This window comes from Furipterus horrens, unplaced genomic scaffold, assembly GCF_987537825.1.
Source record: "Furipterus horrens unplaced genomic scaffold, mFurHor1.1.pri manual_scaffold_8, whole genome shotgun sequence".
Taxonomy (NCBI): domain Eukaryota; kingdom Metazoa; phylum Chordata; class Mammalia; order Chiroptera; family Furipteridae; genus Furipterus; species Furipterus horrens.
This window is the reverse complement of record NW_028327178.1, coordinates 27,598,189-27,616,753: the sequence shown is the minus strand read 5'-3', so window position 1 is coordinate 27,616,753 and position 18,565 is coordinate 27,598,189. Positions and strand designations below refer to the sequence as shown.

Below are 18,565 nucleotides of genomic sequence, written 5' to 3'. Positions count from 1 at the left end.
TAAAAGAAATAATTATTATTTGGGAACCATAGTATTTTGTTATTTGGCATTGTTTGGAACCAACAATTATTTAAGTAAAATGAATTATAAGCATTTTTTAAACTTTACCCATGGATATATATCATTGATTTTAGAGAGGGGTGAGGAGAGAGAGAGAGAGAAAGAGAGAGAGAGAGAATGAGAGAGAATATCTATGTGAGAGAAATATCAATCAGTTGCCGCCTATATGCATCCTGACTGGGGATTGAACCCACAACCTAGGTATGTGCCGTGTCTGGGGATAGAACCTGTAACCTTTTGGTGTATGGGAGGATGCCCCAACCAATCCAACTACCTGGCCAGAAGTATTTTTTAAAAATTAAAGACAATTGGAACGCAAAGTACTTACTCCTTGAGTAGAAATTCTAGTTTGTTTTAATTCAAAAACATGGCATAAAAAGAAGGGGGGGAATTTTTTTGTACCGCTCAAAGCTATGATTGGCATTTGTACAATGATGTTTCTCATCAAAGGGTAAATGTCACTGTCAGCTCTCCATGAGGGTCTTCTGTTCAGTGCCAGAAGAGTCATTTGTGTGTCATAGAGGTTAAAAACACAGTGAATGCAGACCAGGTAGAAAAGGCAGACATTGTCAAATTGGATAAAAACAAGTTGCAACCATATCTCCAAGAAACTTTACATAAATGGGTTCAATACAGAAGGACAGAAAGAGATACACTCTGAAAACATGACCCACATACTAATTGACCATATTAGTATTAGACAATATTAGAAAAGTAGGCTTTAAAGCAAAGAATATTGCCAGGAATGAAGAGAGACAGTACATAATGATAAAGGTCAGTTCCCCTGAAAACTATAGCAACCTGAATTGTTAGTGCAGCTAACAACAGAACTTCAAAAGATCTAAAGCAAAACTCATAAAGCTGAAAGAAGAAGTAGGAAATAATAGTTGATTTTAACACTCCTCTCATAGTAAAATCTAGAATAGATAAATAGAAATTCAGTAAGGATAGAAGGATAGAAGACCTTAATAAATTATCACTCAACTTGACCTAGAGGATATTTATAGAACAGCTCACCCAATAATGGCAGAATACACAATTTTTTTCATGTGTATACTAGACATTAACCAAGACAGAAATATTCTGGGCCATAAAGTCTTAATAAATTTAAATAATTGATATATCAAGTATATGTTCTTAGCATAGAGAAATTCAACTGAAAAACCAGTAACAGAAATATATCTGGAAAATCCCCAAATAGTTGGAAACTAAACAATATAGCACTTCTAAATAAACCATAGTTCAAAAAAAGTAGCAAGATTAAGTCATTCCCTTTTCAAGTGAATGAAATATTCAACATTCATTTAATTTTGAACTGAATGAAAATGAAAACACAATATATCAAAACTTGTGGAACATAGCTAAAGTAGTGCTTAGAAATTTATAGTATTAAGTATTCTATTAGAAATGAAGAAAGGTCTAAATCAATTATTTAACTTTCCATCTTAGGAAACAAGAAAGAAAGGGCAAATTGAACCAAAAGCAAACAAAAGGAGGAAAATAATCAGTGAAATATAAATCAAAAAAGCAATGGAAAAAAAATGAAATCAAAAGCTGGTCCTTTGAAAACATCAATAAAATTTATACATCTCTAGCTTAATTGACCAACTAAAAAGGAGAAAAGACACAGATTACCAATATCAGAGGTAGAAGAGATTGTTATAGTCAATAAAAGTATGATGGGGAATATTATGAACAGCTCTATGCCCATACATTTAATAACTTAGATAAAATAGAGAAATTCTTTGAAAGACAAAAATTACCAAAGCTCATTCAAGAAGAAACATAATCAGAATAGCCCTATCTTAATTGAAGAAATTGAATTTATAGTTGAAAACCTTCCGACAACAACAAAATATTCCAGGTCCAGGTGGCTTCTCTGTGGAATTCTGTCAAGCATTTAAGGAGGAAATAATATCAAGTCTACCCAAACTCGTTCTGAAAGTAGAAAAGGAGGGAATACTTCCAACTGGAGGTCAGCATTGCCTCAATGTCAACCCAATTGCAAGAAAACTACAGACCAATATGCCTCATGAACATAGATGCAAAAGTCCTCAACAAAATATTAAGTCATTCTCAGCTATGTGCTTTCTAATAATAGTTAACCCTATTTCTAAAAACCAGTCGTTTTGACTAGAGTACTAAAACCTTGACAATTAGAACACAGTTAACCATCATTCTCATTCTCATGAGTCAGAAGCCATGACAGATTGCTAGTAACTAGAGGTGATATTGCAAATTCCTTTAAGACAGATTTCTGTATGTCTGGTGGTACAGAGCAAGACAGCCTAATGCAAATCTTGTTGCCTTAAAAAGAGGTATTTTCTCTTCTAATACTGTTCTTCCTGCATAAGAAAAATCTGCCTCTTTCTTTCAGGGTATATGCAGTCCCATGCTTGCTCCTGATAGCCTTATTTTCATGTATTAGTGGTGGTACTGGCAAAAAACAAAGTATGTTTCTCTGGGATTTGAGAATTCTGAGATGATAGCCTTGCAAACTGGAAGAAGGGTTCATCCCTGGGAACCTGGGTTCTCACAGGGGTGCTGTATAGTTTGCTCCATTTATTTATTACTCATGTCTTTCAGGGCCATGCACAGACTTTAGAAGTCAGCTTGAGTTGCTCAGGCCTCCTTTCTTAGGGTCCCCAATGTTCAGTTTGGAGATGGTTGATTCCTTTGGAGTTTGATCAGCTCCTTGTTCTCTTAATTGAAATTCTTCATAATCAACAAAGGACTGTGAGCTGTATATTGTATTTAGAGGTGGTGGATTCCATGGTGGTCAAACATTCAGGAGGGCTTAGGGTCAGACACCATCCCTCACAGAATCCTGGCCCTGCCACTTATCAGTTGTATGTGTAGGCTGTGAGTCTGGAGGGGCCGGCCTGCCCAAGGAGCTGAGAGCACCAGAGTGTCTGAGTACAGTGAGGGCGGGCCAGGGGCTTGATGAGCCATGCAGAGGGTTTTGGATTTCATTCTCAGTGCAGCCAGCAACATGGAAGGGTTTAAGTGGGAGCAGTGATGTCATCAGGGGTCATTTTCACCCAGTCCTTCTAGCATTGGTCTGGAGAGTGGATGGGAGGAAGGGAAAACATTCAGAGTGAAGCCTTTGAGGATGCTACTGCTGTGCATATGCTGAGCACCACCTGTCCTACGTCATTTTGAATCTTTCATATGTGAGTTTGTTCACTTCCAGAGGCACTCTGCAAAGTGAACATATCCTTCTCCTAACCAGACTCTGCCAACTCTTTTAGATCTGTGTGTTCAATGCCCTTCCAGTCAAGTCCATGCCACTCACATATGGCTTTGCCCATTACCCCACATAGGGTAGCTGGCCTCCAGCATGAATTGCTCTGAACTTTTAAATTCTATTTAAATATTTTAAATAATTTTGCATTCCACTCCATCTCATCAGTATTTGATGTAATACAAAAAAACATTTTCTTCTAAATCTATTACTATTTATTCTGATTTTACAGATGGGTAATCCAAAACTTAGAGAAGTGAGGTATTGGCCCAAGGTCACATAGCTAGTAGGTGGTACCACTGGCTTTGAAATGCAGGCCGTCTGGTTGCCTAGTCTTTGCTCTTACTTAAGTCTACTCTTCATTGCTGTACCCCCAGTACTGAGAACAGTGCCTTGCAGGTGCTCAGGTCATGTGTTGGCTGATTCATAATGGGGCAATCTAACATCCAGTGTTAGGAACCCAACCACCAGAGCCACCTGAGTCAGGGCCATGCTTGGGTTCTGGGAAGATGAGCAGATTCCATGCTCCTAGGCATCCCGTATACACCAGAAGAACTGGACTTTTCCATTCCTCCTGTGTCCCTTCCACATTTTGTGAACCAAGGAGTAATTGTGAGTTACTCATCTGTTTATCCTGCTGCATTGTGACCTCTGGAGGATGAGTCCTGGGTCAAGTTCACCTTCTTATTCACACAGGCCTGGCCTAACTAGTAAATGTTAAATGTGATTGATGCAATAGTGGGGTTGCATCAGTTGCCAGGAGTCTTGAACCAGAGAATATCAAACCAAGGCTTCTTTGTCTGCCTTGCTCAGAGTCAGGGCCCATCCTTAAGTGAGAGCTCAGGTGCAGCCAGAGCTGAGGATGGGTTCCTGTCATCAAAGGAGCCAATCAGACCTTAGAGCCACTATGCTTCCTGTGGTCTCTCGAGGTGGCCCTCAGGCCACAGGGAAAAGGAGGCTCTGCAAAGCTTCCTAAGACAGCATGGTGGCACAGGGGCTGTGAGGCAGGGAAGTGGGGTGGTGGAAGGGTGAACCGTTTTACTGTGTTAATTTTTTGGATCTAGTTCACCATCAAGTGTAATGGTCTGTAAATAGCTGGACATAGAGATCCGGAGAGAGGGAGCAGATCTGGGCCTCATTCTCTATAACTCCCCCACTCCCCACCCACAAACACACCCAACTCCCTATAACAGCCCAGATTAGTTTTTGCACAGTTGGAGGTGAGGTCTGTATCCTAAATTAAATGGATTTGGTTTACTCATCTTTTGAGTGGAAATTCTGTGATTGTTCAGATCCTCTGTGTTTTTACCATCTGTTGAGTCAATTTAATTAATTTTAAATGTTGTTTGTTTATTTCAGAAAAACTGTACAACTCCAGTGGACGAGATCTAAGAAGGGCCCTTTTCTCCCTGAAGCAGATATTTCAGGTAAGGAAATAAAAAAGTGCTCTTAGGTTCTGTCTTTGCATTGCTATAGGGTGAGACACAGCCAAGGTTATACCTTTTATTGATTACAGAAAGTTCTCATTAGATTACAATGAAAATTTGGTCAAAATACCAGTTGAGACTATTTTTACCATATCAACTATTTCAAACATAACAAGTAAAGGCAATTTTATTAAATCATATTTTTTCCATATTTACTTCAGATTTTTAAAAAGAAAAACCTACTACAGATTAATTAAAGTCTTGTGTTCTGATCCCGAATATGAACTATTTCTTTCTACCCCACCCCAGGTCCCTATCTACTGATGGTTAAATTTGGTACTTATCATACACATGCATGTTTCCTTCCTAATGGTGAATCTTCACTAGCAATGCTATATTCTTTTGTATTAATTACATATATATGTTATCATGGTGCATGCACCATACTTCATCTTGTTGAGAGTGGGATGGATGGAGGTATGGCTGGCGTAGCTCCGAGTAAGTATCACATTGTATGGATGAAGTACAAGTTGCTTTGTTTATTCTTCTGTTGGCAGACAGTTTGGTCTATTTCCAGTCTTTTGCTGTTATAAACCATGCGGCTATGCCATGCCCCCTTTTTGTGTGCCAGTGTCTCTCGGTCCATCTTATCCTTCTCTCCTAAGCCTTCCTTAGGTCCCTGCCCTGACAGAGTCACAAGCTTAGTGAAGAAGGCTGGGAGGGGCATGCAGATGAACTCCAAGACTGTCACCCATGTGACATGGCAGAGGAGAGAGACAACACCGGGGAGGAGAATGAGGCTGCACGAACTGGGCAGGATCAGGAGATGGCTTCATGGGGGAAGATGGCATTTGCATTGAGCCTGTGTTTGTGTGGGTTTATAGTTCTTCCCATTATGATTTTGGACTCTAGGGTAAATTCCACTTCTCTTCAGTTTCTGTCTTATCTACATGATAAAAGATTTTGTCAGTGATCGTTTTAGCTAGAATGGCAGTCCCCTTCACAGGTGTCTTCCTGTCTGAGAGGGAATAGACCACAAGGCAGGTCAGCAGCCCATCCCATCGGCGCCATCTCCTCTTGTTCTTCCTTAAACTTGTTCAACCACACCCTTGTGTTTTTACCCAGAGCAGAGTCCCTTCTCAGTGTCCCGTTGTCTCAGTGTAAACCTGTCATGTTATTGCCCTCTGGGTACACATCACAGGAAAATGCCTTGGGGTTTGGGGTGTGTCTTGGTTAAGGCTGTTTCTTCTGGGGAAATGAGAACAGCTGTCCATGGGCACTGCCTGCTTTTGGTCCTCCCCATCTCAATCCATTTATCTGCTTTCCACCAGAGGGGTTTGAGGCGGCCATTCTCTTGCTGGTTTCTCACAGCCTTCTGGATTACTTCTGGACTTCTCAGTATAACATCCAGGCCCTTTGGGATCTGTCTTCTGTGCACACCTTGCTGTCCTTGGATGTATCCTAAGTTCCACCCATGACTGCATTCTGGGAGCAAGCTGTGCCTTCAGTCTTCTGCACCTTTGCCCCTGGGCCTATTGCTTTTATCCCAGAATGCATTGTCACCCCACATCCACTCTCCATGTCTCTCAGTTTCCCTCCTAGTATCTCCTGTCAAAGAGCCTCTCCTTTAAGGAAATGGCCCCTCACCACAGTCATGGTCTCTCCAAATATTTCTGATGTCCTCTGTGCTTACATCAAGTATAGAACTTAGGACATCAAGGCACTTTTCTGAGTTCAGTCATCTGGGAGCTCCCTGGCTTCTATTGCTGGGTCTTTGGGGCCTTGCACAGTACCTGGTGCCACTTAAGCAGTAGATGGATGGACTGGGTGGACTGAGGAGTCTAGCAGATGTCTGTCTCCAGTCCTCCCTGTCTCTAATTTAGTCAGTGCTTCACTGACTAACTACTTGTCCCAAAGTTTCACTTCCCACATATCCATCTGTGTATCCCTGTTCTTCAGATGAATGAAGCAAAACTTCTTCACCCTTCGTTACGTCCTCCTCTCCAACTCAGATCCCTGACTGCAGGAGTGCTGGGCTGTCCCTGTGCCTCAAGAGGGCCATGCTCATGATGCTCCTCACCCCAGCTCGTTTAGTCCCTCTGCCTCCTGCTTCTGGTGTTCAGCTTTGATTCCTTTCAGAACCTGTGTTCACCTCGTTGCATATCCAGTGGTTGGCAGAACCACACTGAGAAGAGCTATTCTAAGTGACTTTAAAACACTATAATTTGTGCATCTCAGACCATGCACAAAAAATGAACTGTTTACATATTTACAGTAATCATGTTGGTGTTGGTAGTGTTGGTATTGCTATTCTGAGACTGTGTGTATGTTTGTTTTTGTGTGTGTATGTGTGACCCCAATTTTGTCATTCTAAGAGTTCTTAGGAATTAGGATTCTTGGTGTGTGGGAGAAAAGAAGGTAGAAAGGTAGAAGATGTTAAGTTAAAAACTCTGTACTCCTGAATTAGAAGAATCCAACTGAACCCGTGTTGTATATTATTTAACAAACAGACAAGCAAGTAAGCATATTTCTAGCTCTGTTTATGGAAATGAATGAGAAGCAATGAGCAAGCCATTAGCAAAAAGCATCAAAGGCAGCAAGACTGTGGTCTTAAAGTATTGAAGGGAACCAGAGCTCTTTGGAGAAATAGCTGATTCTAAGTCTGGAATAGGAAATGGGTGAAATAAACTTGGAACCTCTTATAGAGATAGCAAGGAAGCTATCAAATACTACTAGGGTTATTGCCAAAAGAAGCATGTTGAAGAGTCTCCCTCTGGCTGACCAAAGATGGGACAATATAAGCATCAATATAGATGATAATGGCAGTGAATTGAAACACATCAAGTTTTTGCATTGATGAGTTCACAATGATACTAAAAAATAAACCCATTGGAAAATGCTAATATGTAGCACATTGTTTTGAAAATGGTTAAAGTTTTAGAATCTCATATTTATCTTGCCTCTTCTTATGTGAATTTTAGGATAATCAAACAGTAATTGAGGTGAAGTTTTGTTTATAAAAATGTTCTAGCTAAGAAGGAGTGACAGAATTAGAATATCATGATTTTGCAGCCCCTAATGAATTAATGGATACAGGTCTTGAGCATCAAGAGCTGCTGATGTGACAGAAATGAGATACAACCAGATATTATGTGCATCCTCATGGAAACACACATTACTATCAATGTTGTGGTCAAGCCAACAAAATCTACCCTGGATCTGATCATGCCTCTATAAGCAATAACCAATTTATAAGTGATCTTGGACTAAGTACACATTAAACTATACCACAGGAGCATAATCACAAAACCCAGACTGTGGGCAAATGACCTAGTTTCTTCAACACATAAATTTCAAGGAAAAAAAAAGAGATGAATTAAAAGACATTTACAAGCTATATCAACTAATTGCCACATGTGGGTCTTATTTGGATCCTAAGACAAATGGTAAGAAAACAGTATTTATGAGACAGAAATTTGGTCCCTGACTAGACATTTGATAACACAGAAAGTATTAATTTTTTATTATGAGTACATAATTTTAAAGAGTTCCTATTTTGGAGATACATATTGAAATACTTATGGATTAAATGATGTGATGTCTGGGATTTGCTTCAAATTAATATGACAGCAGAAAAAGGGATGATAGATGAAACAGGATTGGTGTGAGTTGATTGGCACCAGGGGTTCATTAAATTATGCTGCCTCCTTTTTATGTATGTTTAAAGTTCTCCATGGGGAATAAGTTAAAAAATAAAACAAACATGTTTAGAGTCTTATTGCACATTCTCTCACTGAACCTGTTCTGTAGCGTTGGCTCTCTGAATTCTCGGACACTATTTCTACTACTTATTCATCAAACAAATATTTTTTAGAAGACTTTGTCCACACTATGTAGGCAATGAAGAAGGTGCTTGCTATGAGAAGTTTACAACCTGTCCGGAAGACCACCCATCCATGTGTGCACAAAGTAGCTGTAAACCCCAGAGCAAGGATGCATTGGGAATTGAATGGATTACCAGGCTACAAGCTGTCTGGGACCTAAATTCCTTCTCACACCCATGACCCTGCCTTTCCATCATCTCTATATTTTCTAAATGTGGAGGTTCTTTTCGGAACCAGGTTTGTAAGGGGTGGAGGAGTAAAAAAAACAGCAACAACAAAAAACTAGAGCCATTGGTCATTTGGATTGAGTTGAATATTCCTTGACTAATAAGCATTAAAAAATGAAATGATCACAAGTTAATGCATGGCTGTTACAGAAAATTCTGAAAGGCAGTGATAACCACTTATCAGTTAGTGTTGACATTTTGATTTCATTCTAGTCGGAAACCAATGTTTCAAGAACCACTTATTAGTGTCTATATATTTTAGAATGTGTGTTTAAAATCTAGTTATATTGCCAATTTGGAAAATATTGTTCACATTTGTTACCCATACATTTCTATTTCCTAAGTGCCTTATCTACATATGTACATACATTTTAGTGAGGGTTCTGAATTATTTTTATAAACACTCTCCTCTGTCCAGTATTTTTTCTAAATACTATTGCCAGACAGTCAGTCAACTCTACGCTATATTAATATTAGTGATTAGCTTGAGTGGTTTCTTGAGAGCTTGTTCTCACTTTTTCACCATGAAGTCATGTGTGAATCTAGTTTTAGTTAAAGTAATAAACATTTGTTACATGCTTGGAAAAACTTTCTGACTAGACATGAGCTCATCTAAATGTTCACTTCTCACATATGCTGGTGGAAAAGGATATGGATGGAGAGAGAATTATTTTTTATTTCCTTTATACATATGAGTGTAAAGTAATTTTCCAAAAACTTAAGATATTGTCCCATTTTCTCTTGCTTTCCAAAGCCATGATTATCTTAAAGTCTGAGTTAACACAGCTGTCTCTCATTACCTCCAGGGCACAAGCATTGCTCCCCCCTCCCCCAGTGCCCTCTGAACATGGAGAGTGCCTTCTTGTTTCAAAGGGAACCTTTGCCTGGTCTGCCCACATTTAGCTCAAGTCCTCCATCCATATAATTGGAAAATGCCATAAAATCAAAATGAGGGGCTGATTTAACATAGAGAATGGAGAATTATGCCAGTTTGTTGAAATTATTTTTTCTCTTCTGGAGATAAACCATGGTTGCTGACCATTCCTATAAGAATAACCTTTCATTATTCCATTAAGCTTTCTACTATTTACATCACTGAGGTTTTTTATTTTTGCTCTGTTGTTATAATTGAAGATGAATGTTCTAGCCTTACCCTGGTTGCATTTGAGACAAGGTACTGTCCGAGCAAGGAAATCTGAAAGATTAGTAGAAAAATCCCTCTTCTAGATTTCCATAGAAGGGGCAACTAAAGGAAAATGATTGCACTTGGGAGCTGGTCAGAAGTAGCTGATCTTGGCCAAAGTTTGCCACTCTTTAGGATTAGATCAGTGGTTCCTGAACTGGCTGGCCTTTAGGATTTCCTGGGCAATTGAATAGCAAAGGCTGGGCCTCACCCCAGAAATTCTGGTTAAGCCCATCCTGGAAGGGTCCTGCTTCCTATTTCTTTTTAAAGCTCTCACATGATCCCAAAATGAAGGAGGTAGGGCTGAAACCCATCTGAACACCTCCAAAGGCCCATCTGAGCACCTCTGAATCACCTGGAGGGCTTGGTAAACACAGGTCACTGCATCTTTCCTATCTAGTAAATTAGGGGTGGGGCCAGGTGTTTGCATTTTTAGCAAGTTCCCAGGTGTCACTCTTGCTGCTGGTGGGTCTGGAGACCCCTGAGGTGCTTTCCATGTCCTGCCTTCTGTGATCAGGTCTGCAGGCCTGCCAAAGTGGCTCTTTCGAGGGGTGGTTTGCTGCTCCAGATACACTCTGGGATCTGTGCTCTGCCTTCTGCTGGTCTGGCAAGTACTCAACTCAGAATGTGGAGAGCCTGCTCCCTTATATTCTAATACCATTTACAAGACCTTTGGAACCACTGTCCTTAGGGACTGTCTTCTGGAACACATGTATTCTTCACTTGATGATATATGCTGCTATCCAGTGTTTCCTGTTGTTAAAGCCTAGTGAGCTTCATGTAGCCTGTCCCTAGGGACCTAAGGGGGGGGGGCAGAGCCTTGTGATTTTTGAATAATAAGAAACAGAACACTATAAATATTCTTGAAAGTTAGGGTATTTGATTTGTTTACTTTATCTTTATTAGATTGCCCAGAAGGCAATAATTGGTCTTTGGCAAACAACAATGTGAAGACTGGTTGTAACATTCCTCTGGCAACAGTTGAGGTGCTTCATTTGAATAGAGCAGAACAATCTTAGGTTTCAGAGGCTTGTACATAGCTTTAACAGCACAGTCTGGATGGAGGATGGACTGGGACAGTATTTGAAGTCTTTTTTTTTCCTTCCCCTCTCCTTCCAGGATGACAAGGATTTGGTGCATGAATTTGTGGTGGCTGAAGGTCTGACCTGTTTGATCAAGGTGGGAGCTGAGGCAGACCAAAACTATCAGAACTACATCCTGAGGGGTAAGTTACAACAGGCCACCTGTGGCTAGGCCCTGTTGTGAGGGCGTTCTGGGGTCCTCTCCAGGAAGTTCAATACTCAGAGCTTTTTAAAAGATTCAGGTTAAGCAATAAGGTGATAATATCACCCTGAAGCAAAAGATTAAGTTTTATCAATTTTTAGTAATTAGTGACTGAGCTAATTTTACTGACTTTCACATGAAGTCTCTTTCAGTTATTAAGAAAAAAGAATGTGCTATGAACTAAGTTCTTTAAAATCTCCTTTATTTGGTGAGGAAGGGGACATACTAAGTGGGCTTGGGTAAAGCCTGCAGTTCAGCAGAAAGCCACCCAAAACCAAAGGGGGCTAACTTGTTTTTTGGGAAAAGTATTTTCTCTGACTTAGGTTAGCAATGGGAGCGTGTGTCAGAAATGTGTATTCCCCACTGGACAAGCCCTTCTGTTCCTGGCTTAGGAAGTGCACCCAGGAACTTGCATTATAAACAATGATTCTGATATCTTCCTCCATAATTTTGTTTTTTTAATAAAGCAATGCACATATGGAGTTTGAAGCATTGATTACTGTTCCAGTTCATAAAGTTAATGATCTTGTCATAGTTATAGGGTTTTTTGTTTGTGCACCTTCATATAAATACTACTTTTATTTGACCCTATTAAATAAATAGCAGGGTAGGAATTATTAGGTTGAACCCTATGAAATCACTGCCATCAACCATTTTGACTTATAAAGGGGAAATTTGATATCGTTTAATATCTCCATTTTATAGCTGAAAAATTTGAAACTCAGAGGTGGAACATTTGCCAAATCACGTCAGTTTCCCTAGTGTGTGGTCAGGCAGGGGCTGTGCCCAGGCACGGGTACACATCATGGCCGATGAAGGTTCTTCTGTCCCTGCTTCTGCATGTGTGCCTGCAACTGCATGACTCCTTTCCCCCAGATGAAGGAAAAATACATGACACGTGTGATTTAATGTCAAGTGTCCATGGTTAGTTGGAGACAGGCAAAATGAAATGGTCTGCTACAGTTCCTGTTGTGTTTCACCCTGAGAGTTTCCTTATGTCCTGTTTCCTAGCACATGGAACTTCGAGTCCTCCCTTTTCTCTACTCCTGGAGGGCCACTGTAACAAAAGGGAAAAGCAAAAGAGAAAACTTAGGGTTCATTAAGATTTTTTAAAAGGATATATTTTCAAGTCAGTTTTAGTTGTTGCCATTCATTTTGATAAATGCCAAATGTGAGTGTGAGAGAGTCCTCAGCCTCTGGTTTTCCTAGTCCATGGTGTTTGTGAGGCAAAGGAGCCATTTCCCTTTGTCGACGTTCAATTTTTCCCTGGGCTTGTGATAAACCCCCACTAAAGGTTGTCAGTAGAGAGGCTCTATTGGTGAATTTTATTATTTTTATCCTCAATATAATTAAAACACTTATATGGAAACTTTCCTGGTATGTGTAGATAAATTTACCGGAAACTTTGTCCTGCTGTGTTGCCTTCCAATGCAACTGTCTCTCTGTGTCTGAAGAGATGGTGCAAACCTTGATTCTCACCCTCATTCCATTCACACTGGTCCAACACCTCAAAGAGGGGAAGGCACAGAAACGAGGGTGGGAGAACTTCTAGTTTATTTTCCCATTACTTCTAATATGGGTGTTCATAAGTTGCACCACATGGAAGTTAATATACCTAAATGGCTTAATCCTGAATAGTGAGTCCAAATGAACAAAAAATAGATTTTTGTTATGTTTAAAGTACACATCATTTTAACTTTACAAAAAGAAGTCTACTCTAGTGAGTGCTTGTATGAATGTGCACACACATATAGCTCTATAGAACTAATATCAAAATCATCTGTGTTTTTCATTATTCTTCTGACTCTTATCTAGGAGTGTACATGTGCATTTATATTGAGTAATCTTTAGTGTTAATAGCTACATTCAAGGCTGGGGTGACAGGGAGGGCTCTGCCAGCTGTGGTCAGTCTCCTTTTATCAGGAAGGTCAAATTCTTCTCAGAAGCTCCCTACAGACCATACATGGATTAGAACTGGGTCACATGACCATTGTAGCTGCAAGGGAGGCTGGCAGAGTGAATACAGTAGGTCCTCATTTAATGTGTCTATAAGTTCTTGGAACTATGATGAAATGATGTAACAAAACAAGTTTTACCATAGGTAATAGATATAAACAAGACTTAAGTTCTTATGGAGTCTCATGAATGTTATAAAAAATGTTGTTGAATGAAACAATGTTACTTGGGGACCTGCTATATTTGGTTTCCTAGTCTTTAAGGGGCAGCAGCAAGAGAGAAAGGTGTGGCTTTAGAGCTGAGGGTTACCAATGCCTGCCACATAGAGGGAAATAGGAAGAAAAACTCAGTCCAGCTGTGAAAGCCTTCTAGAAAGCAGCATGTGGTGGCCTGGTTGGAGGTAGTGAGGGGTCTCCCTGCTGCTGAGGGAATGGGTGGTTGTACAGTGGGCAGAGTAAGCTTAATGGCTGCACAAGGTCCCAAGTGATAAATTGTGTGAATTGTCCTTCCTGGCAATGAAAGATGGTATTGACATAGAGTACTTCAGCTAGGCTCTCTACCTTAGTGAATGCTTATTATCAAGCTTGCAGTAGTTTATTAATTTGCAGCGTTCTAATTTGTATTGGAAAGGTGCCAAAGGCAATTACCAAATGTTTAAGAATCAGAATGCCCAGGCACAACCAGGGCAGAGCTCTGTCAACTACCTGCTGCTTCTCCGGTGTGCAGAAAATGTCACCGAGGTAAGACCCTCATTGTAGAAAGCTCTTCCTAATGTGTGAGGAGACTCCAAGCTGCCATTGCCATCACCTGGTAATAGTCTACATTTATTGGAGGCCAGAAGATTCACCATGTGTTACCTGGAAAATGAGCACGTGCTCACCCCATTCAGGTTACAACAAGGCATTCTGTTTTCCACACAGGGAGGTGTATTTGCAAGCCTGCCCCACTTCAACTAAGTCTCAGGAGATTCAGGGTAATGAGGGCATTGTGCAAACATCAGCACATTTTGATGTATTTGACTGAAACTCATGCTAGGAAAGTACCTTCTGAGGGCTGTAAATGACAGATTTCTTGGGGTGTGACTTTTGTGTTTTTATATAAGGAAACTATCATTTTTCCTAGGCCACATGTTGAGTCACCCTTTCCTGACTTTGAAAAGTTTCTCATGTAGGCCTTTTTTTAGGTGGTGATCATGATCAGCCGCTGGCTGCCAGTAGACATTTGCAATCAAGGATGACCTTTGGATTGCCTCTTTATTTGCCCAACTGTATTTTAACCATATTACCTTAGATGCAGATCAAGGGAGAGACACTGGAAGGAATTTTAGTTTTGTAACTCACAGGTTCCTGGGGAGAACACAGCATGCTACCCAGGAGGGCACAGAGTCCTCATGAGGCAGCACCTTTGTTGTGGTTTCCATGGTGATGTGGAGGAAGCAGGTTTAGGATTGGCTAGTTGGAATAATTTCAGTGGGCCCTGGAGTTTAGGGCTGTCCCTGGTTGTCTGTTACCTAGCCCTGTGTGATTAGGGTGGAAATGTCACGGCCTGGAGTGCGAGAGCCCCAGAGCCTAATCCCTGGGTCAAGGTGGCATTCAATAAGGTGATATGAGTGCAGCGCAGGGAATAGAGCAGCCAAAGAACATATATGCAGGATCCATAGACATGGAGAAGGGTGTGGGGATGGCCTGAGGGAGTGGGGAGGGGACCGGGTGGAGGAGGGCAAAGGGGTAAAATTGGGACAATTCTAATAGCATAAACAATAAAATATAATTAAAAAAACAAGAAACAAAAGATGGTATTATAAACTGGAAGGTTGGTTGATTGTCAAAGTGCCATGGAGGAGCGTGCCCTTCGTGAAGTTACCTTAGGAGCTCCACTCTGTGAGACCATGTGCGAGTCCCCAGATCCAAGGGAAACAAGCGCATTTGGAGAACCCAATGCTTTCCACATCTGCTTTTAGAACTTGTTTAATTTATCTTTATTTTTGCACTCAGCCCTCTGTCAGCTCCTCTTTTAAGGCCCAGGAATCTGTTGCTTTTCATCAAGGATGTATCTGCTGAGAAGTAAAGATAGGTTTTGAATTACTGTGTAGCGAGTGTTCTCCAAAAAAATGTGAGCCGGCTGCTGGGAATAGGTCTTAAATGTACAACATGTAGAAATAATATTTATCTGGCTTATTATTCTTGGAGGGTTATAGCTAATGATCTAAAGGTTTTTTTTTTTTTGTGATAGCCAATGTTTAATATAAATCTACTGTGGAATTTTTACCTCACAATTATTCTTATTGAAGTAGGACCTAGAGTGGTATATTCCTGGGAACTTAAACTTTCTACACATGTACTGAGCTTCAACTGTAGGCCATACTGGCCCTGGGGATGTGACGAGGAAACCAAAATACAGCCATGACCTGGGAAAAGCTCCTGGGAGGGGCTGTGTGTGGCCCATTTTATGTGTTGTATCACATTAGTCTTTAATGTTTAGAAATTGCATATAGGTGGTATGCTTTGGGGGAGAAGAGAGAAAAGAGAGAAGTAGCATTAGTAAGACCAGCCACCTTTCCTGGCTGTACCTCAAAGGAAGCTACTTCTTTAGGGCTAGTTTTACATGGAGAAATTTGATTTTATCCTAGAACAAACTACTCGTTAATCATAAAACACCACCTCATTCATTATCAGAGCTGGATAAGATCTTAGAACTTCTTTAGTTCAAACCTTTCATTTTAGGAGAACATTCCAGATAGTTTGTTTGCCCCAATAGTATGTTTTTAAAAGTGTTTTAATGGTTGCCAATATTAAAAATGGGATATTTAATTCAGATTTTAGGCTTTTTTTTTTTTTTTTTTTTTTGCAAAAACTACAACCTGAGAATTTCAGTGCCTTGCCAAATATCACTTAACTAGATTATACTACAGGGAAAAAAAGCCTTGCATACTAGGGGATCTCTTAATGAGGGTCAGGACTTCTGGACACATGGTTTCTGTTGGCATCTCTGTCACCAGGAACAGAAATATTGCAGACAGCATAGGAAGAGATTTTATGATGTTAGAAGGTAGTGGTACAAAATGATCAAGGGATAATTAAATCCATCGTAGAAATACTTCAGTGCTTGTATTTTGGCATTTCAGAGCAAAGGAGGAGAACAAAAGTTGGGTTCAGGCTGTACACAGTGGTTAGGAAGGGACTCAAAGTAGTCCCAAGGTGAGGTCTTGGGAGCTGCTTACTTCCTGAACTGAGGTCAAATGCTTGACTACCATGTTTTGTCCTGTGTCTCCTGACTCTAGTCCTGGGCACACCTGCAGGCTTGAAGGAGCATTCCTCTCTTCTGCCTCTTCTTTTTAAAAGATCCTCACCCAATGATATTTTCTTGTTGACTTCAGAGAGGAAGGGAGGGAGGGGAAGAGCGGTGGGGAAAACAAACATAGAGAGAAACATCGATGAGAGAGAAACATCGATCAGTTGCCTTCCACATGCACCCCAACCAAGAATCAAACCTCCAACCAACTTAGCCACCAGGCAGGGCCTTCTCTTCTGCCTCTTGCTGTGAGCTTTCTGTGCTTAGTCAGAATGTCAGGGATCAATTGTGGCAGCCTCATGGCTCAGCTTTGGTGTGGATGACACAGCTGCATAAGTGCCCTGCTGGTGTTTGTCACCAGCCCCTGAGGGTTGAGGCCAGTGTGGAGCATGAAGTCCTTCCTCACCTGCTGTCTCTCTTTTTGCTGATTTGGGTGGCAGGGGGTGTCCCTAGGAGGTAATCAGCTGGCACAAATTGGCAGCCCATGGGACCAAACTGAACCCACAGGTATTTTGTTTGCCCAGTCCAGCACATTAAAAGATTTTAAAACACGAACGTTTAAAAATTGGGAGTATTGTCACAACAGTACACATTTCTGGCTTCTCTTGAGAACCTGAACACTTGAGCCAGCCCTGGGCCCTCATGCTATCTGGCCACAATTAGCTGCAGTTGGAAGAAGCTGCTCCTTTTCCTCAGGGCACGTGGGCGATGTTTCCCACAGTCCCCATTTTGCATTAGCCCTGGGTTGCTCCAGTTGTTCTGTTCCCTCTGAGCCTCATAGGCCTATAGGTGTGAGACCTCTGACTAATAACATCATAGTCTGTGAAATGAGAATTACAGTTACCTGAAGTAGAAAAGCCTGGCTTTATTATAGCTGGACATAAGTTGTGATGTCATTGCTACTTTGTGAACTTGGTTCTCCAGTCCAACATGAATTTTTTTAATCCCTCCACCCCTTACCCCTGGCATTTCCCAATACATGCAAAGCTCAGCACTGTCTTCTGCCTCACGCTCACTCAAGCCCTGGTGTGATTATCTAAGGATGGGCATCCTATCACTACATGGACGATGGTAACCTGTAGTCTGAATAGCCAAGCTTGGGAAATGGAAGCTGAGAGAAGGCGGAGATACTGGCTGAGAAGGGAGTTTGTGGGCAAGATTACCTGTGGGAAACTTGCTGCATTGGTTGAACTTGTAATGTGATAACAGCAAGGCTTTTGTCTCAATCCCAAATTGTGAGCCTCAGACTCCACCATAGGCCTGGGGTGATCATTCTGTATAGTCTCTGTCATTCCTGGTGATTGAGGGCACATTTATTCCTACCAGTGGACTTTGTAGTCATTTTTATAAAGTGGTTTGTAACTGTGGTTATCATTGAGTTAAATTTGTCAATTACTTTGGGAAGAATTTACTTTATCTGAAAATTCAAAACTATTGCTTGCATGCACTTCCATGTCCTGGGACAAATCCTTTTCAAGAATATATTCCCCATCTAACTCTTGTGTATGATGTCTGTTTCCTTCTCTTTAATTACAGAATTCTGTGCATATCCCTCCCACCCCCACAAGGTGTTTTTGTATTTATTTTTCTTGTTTATTCATTTTTTAATTGGGCCTGATATTTACCATGTGATAGAGTGGGAGAATTCCCTTGGGTTCTTCTCCTGTTTATTTTGTGAACTTGGTTTGGGAATATCCTCTGCTAAGAAGGGTCTTTCTCATCCTCCTGGTTGTCCTTCAATCAGGAAACACTCTGTGTCTTGGGGCTGGTGTCTTCTGTTGTGACAACCCCTTGGCCAACACCTTAAGTCTCATGTGTGAAGTCCCATTTCCCTGAGGCAGAGGTAGCCTCCTCTTCCTCTGTGTTTACAAGTTTGCAATGCTTCCTTTGAGCACTTGGACTAATGGCGTGCCTGCTGGAGACTTGGCCTATAGGTTCCGGGCATTCATCAGCTGTGGCTTGTGGGCTGGGGAGGGCTGAGAAGCTGGACCACTCATAGGTGGGGGACG

General features: G+C 41.0%; 1 protein-coding gene across 8 annotated transcripts in view; it reads left to right on the top strand.

Annotated features, from left to right (window-relative positions):
* The window catches only part of FHOD3 (formin homology 2 domain containing 3), a 434,907-nt gene that overhangs the window by 186,079 nt on the left and 230,263 nt on the right, over window positions 1-18,565 (top strand). For all 8 annotated transcript variants that reach the window (XM_090285641.1, XM_090285640.1, XM_090285639.1 and 5 more), the window contains exons 4-5: window positions 4,664-4,731; window positions 11,145-11,250. In XM_090285641.1, coding sequence (XP_090141767.1) covers window positions 4,664-4,731; window positions 11,145-11,250 — 174 coding nt within the window. The remainder of the gene's footprint in view (window positions 1-4,663; window positions 4,732-11,144; window positions 11,251-18,565) is intronic.